Consider the following 3,732-nt stretch of genomic DNA (forward strand, 5'->3'; position numbering starts at 1 on the left):
AGAATATATGCTGAAAAGCTCCTAAATGATATATGATTTAAAGTGAACTGGAGACAATGTAATGGTAAAATCATAATGGGCGTTAATGAAACCTTCCTCACACACTTATAATTTCCTTGTGGTTATTTGGTGTTGATTGCGAGCGTTGTGTAATTACCTACACTAATTGCATACAGTACAAACCGTTTAGCATATTTGTAGAAGGGTTAATTATTTTGAGTTTCTAAAAGCTAGTTTATTTTTTTCAAAGATGCAAATATGTAAACATGAATTTTATTTATCTTTATTATGTAGTCTTTGCGGAGTGTTGTCTCCAGCATGACTCTCCCAAGGTCTTTGGGCGATAAGGCCAGTTGTACATCTTGGTAAGAGCAATCAGTCGCTATGATGCATAGGGCATTGTGGTTTTTGTTATGCATGTGTCCTTTTGCATGACCGTTATAATCTTTCTAGAATACTTAATGTTACCTCTTTTATCCGTACGTAACCATAACAATCCCTTTAAAAACAATAATGTGAGATTTTCTTTCTTCAACAACCAATCATTGACCCGAATAGTCATTTTCATGTTTTTTTTTTATTGTTATATTGGCTGCAACGGCACTTATCAGACATTCCCTCCATCACGTCCGAACTGTGTGGCTGCCAACTTAAGGCTGACTACTTTGTTCAGACCGGGCAGTAACGTGAGCTTGCAATCATTTATTTGGAGTTTCCTCCCACTCAGTTCTCATCGTACGACCAGATCGACTGTGAGTGGCCCGCCTAAGACATTATCAAGGAACGAATGACACTATCTAAGTAAAGACTAAAGCGCTTGGATTTCTGCCAAAAATTTTCCTGTGGTATTCGCTTATTTAGTGAAGTCGCGTGCATCTACTGTGATTTTCAAAGATATATATATATATATATATATATATATATATATATATATATAATATATATATATATATATATATATATATATGTGTGTGTGTGTGTGTGTATGTGTGTGTGTGTGTGTGTGTGTGTGTGTGTATCTTTAAAAATCGCAGTAGATGCACGCAACTTCACTAAATAAGCAAATACCACAGGAAAATGTTTGGCAGAAATCCAAGCGCTTTAGTCTTTACTTAGACATTGTCATTCGTTCCTTGATAATGTTTTTCTTGAGCCCTCGAAGCTCCAGGAAAATCACAGGATTCCACGAAACCTCAGGAATATCACAGGTTTCATAGAAGTGACAGGAAAATCACAGGATTTCTGGAAGTGCCAGGAAAGTCACAGGATTACTGGAAGTGCCAGGAAAATCACAGGATTTCTGGAAGTGGCAGGAAAATAACAGGATTACGGAGAGCCCCAGGAAAATCACAGGATTTCTGGAAGTGCCAGGAAAATCACAGGATATCTGGAAGCACCAGAAAAATCACAGGATTACTGGAAGTGCCAGGAAAATCACAGGATTCCAGTAGCGCCATGAAAACCACAGGAGTCCTGGAAGCCCCAGGAAAATTCAGCAGCATTTTCCTGGTCTAAAGTTAAGCAGAGGTGTTAAGTGGATAGAAGCATCTCCACAAGATGCTCTCTCTCTCTCTCTCTCTCTCTCTCTCTCTCTCTCTCTCTCTGTGTCTCTCTCTCTCTTTCTTTCTTTCTCTTATTGTCTCTGTTTGGGGAGGCAGGTTGGCCGCCTGGGGTGGGGAGGTGGGTTGGGCCACCAAGGAGTCGGAGTGGTGAGCAGGTGGGTTGGGCACCTGAGGCTGGTTCGACTGCCGGGGCCCCGGGATAGTGGACCTAGGGGTTGTTGGGGAAATGGGTTGGGACGCTGGAACTGTGAATTGTTGGGCAAGTGAGTTGGGCCACCAGGGTGCAGTGAATATGGGGAGGTGAGTTGTCTCACCAAAGCTCAGGATGGTGGGGAGACGGGTTGGGCCGCTGGAGCTGGGGGTTGTTGGGGAAGTGGGTTAGGCCAGTGGAGCTTGGGGTTGTTGGGGAAGTGGGCTGGGCCACTGGAGCTGGGGGTTGTTGGGGAAGTGGGTAGGGCCGCCAGATCGTGGTGACTGTGGGGAGGTGAGAGTTGACTCACCAAACCTTGGGATGGTGTGGGGGTAGGTTGGCTTACCAGAGCTTGGGATGGTAAGGAGGTGGGTAGAGCCCTGGAGCACTAGGACAGTGCAGAGGCAGGGTTAGAGCACGAGGACAGTGAAGATGTGGGTTGGAATGGTGGGGAAGTAGGTTGGGCTGCCAAGGTATTGGAATGGTGGGGAGGTGGGTTGGGACACCAGGGTGTGAGGATGGTGAGGCAGCAAGTTGGGCCACCTGGGCTCTGGGATGGTGGGGAGGTAGGTTGGGTTGCTGGGATGTAAGGATGGTGCAGAGGCAGGCTGTGCTGCCGGGATGTAGGGATGGTGTGGAGGTGAGCTGAGACGGTGAGGCAGAAAGTTGGGCCACCTGGGTTCTGGGACAGTGGGGAGGCAGGTTGGACTGCCGGGATGTTGGGATGGTGAGGAAGTGGGTTGGGATGATGAGGCAGCGAGTTGGGCCACCTGGGCTCTGGGATGGTGGGGAGGCAGGCTGGGATGCTGGGATGCTGGGGAGGCGAGTTGGGACGGTGAGGCAGCGAGTTGGGCCACCTGGGTTCTGAGATGGTGGGGAGGTAGGTTGAGCTGTTATAGGACAGGGATTGTGGCAAGGGGGGTTGGACCACCAGGGTGCGGGGATGGTGGGAAGGTGGGTAGTGCCACCTGGATGCAGGGCTGAAGGAGAGATAGATTGGGCCGCTGGGGAACAGAGACGGCGGGGAGTTGGGATGGGCTGCCAGAGCGCTGGGACTGTGGGGAGGTGGGTTGGACAACTGGGTTGTGGGGATGATAGGGAGGCTGGGAAGCGGGTTGGGCTGTCAGGGTGTAAGGACAGTGGGGAGGTGGGTTGGGCCACCGGGGCATAAGGATAATGGGTGGCAGGTTGGGGCGGCAGGTTACGGGGAAATTGGGGATGCGGGTTGTGCCAGCGGTCCACTGGGAAAGTGGGGAAGCGGGATGGGCTGCAGCAGCACAGGGATAGTGGGGAGGCAGAGTCTGGGCTTGGGGACATTGGGGAGATGGGTTGGGTGCCACGATGCAGGGACGTGGGGAGGTGGGTTGGACCCCCAAAGTGCAGGGACAGTGGGGAGGTGGGTTAAGTCGACAAGGGCAGGGACGGTGGGGAGGTTGGTTGGGCCTCAAAGGTTCAAGAACGATGTGGAGTTGGGTCAGGCCCCTGAAGCACTGGGCTAGTGAGGAGGCAGGTTGGAATACCAGGGCACAGGGATGGTGGGAATGTTGGTTGGGTCGCTGGCACTCTGGAAGGTGGTGAGGAGGATAGGGTTGCTGTGGCATTGGAACAGTTGGGAGGTGGGTTGGTTCACCGGGGCATTGGGACTGTGAGGAGGTGATCCTTCAAGGAAGAAGGTGGGGAGGTATTCCCCCACATAAGAAGTTGGGGAGGATATCCCAAGGGACAAATACTTAGGGGAGTAATGCACAGTAGGCAATACTTAAAGGTTTTTGCAGCATCCCTTCAGCCCCTAGCTGCAACCTCTTCTAAAGCTTCTACTTTACTTCTGTTCTAACCCCCTTTCTACCACCTTGCCATCTCTCTCTCTCTCTCTCTCTCTCTCTCTCTCTCTCTCTCTCTCCTCTCTCTCTCTCTCTCTCTTCTCTTTCTCTGAATTATTTCATCTTGTAACTGCAAGGATTTCCTCCTGGTACATCTTAA

At 50.0% G+C, this 3,732-nt stretch overlaps 1 protein-coding gene across 1 annotated transcript; it reads right to left on the minus strand.

Moving 5' to 3' along the window:
- Nucleotides 1-1,882: 1,882 nt before the first annotated feature.
- Nucleotides 1,883-3,069, minus strand: LOC135202656 (uncharacterized). The gene is made up of 2 exons (XM_064232150.1): nucleotides 2,099-3,069; nucleotides 1,883-2,036 (listed from the first exon to the last, which is right to left on the minus strand). The coding sequence occupies exons 1-2, from the start codon at nucleotides 3,067-3,069 to the stop codon at nucleotides 1,883-1,885; spliced, it is 1,125 nt and encodes a 374-aa protein (XP_064088220.1).
- Nucleotides 3,070-3,732: the final 663 nt, after the last annotated feature.

Source organism: Macrobrachium nipponense, chromosome 33 (genome assembly GCF_015104395.2).
Source record: "Macrobrachium nipponense isolate FS-2020 chromosome 33, ASM1510439v2, whole genome shotgun sequence".
Classification (NCBI taxonomy): Eukaryota; Metazoa; Arthropoda; class Malacostraca; order Decapoda; family Palaemonidae; genus Macrobrachium; species Macrobrachium nipponense.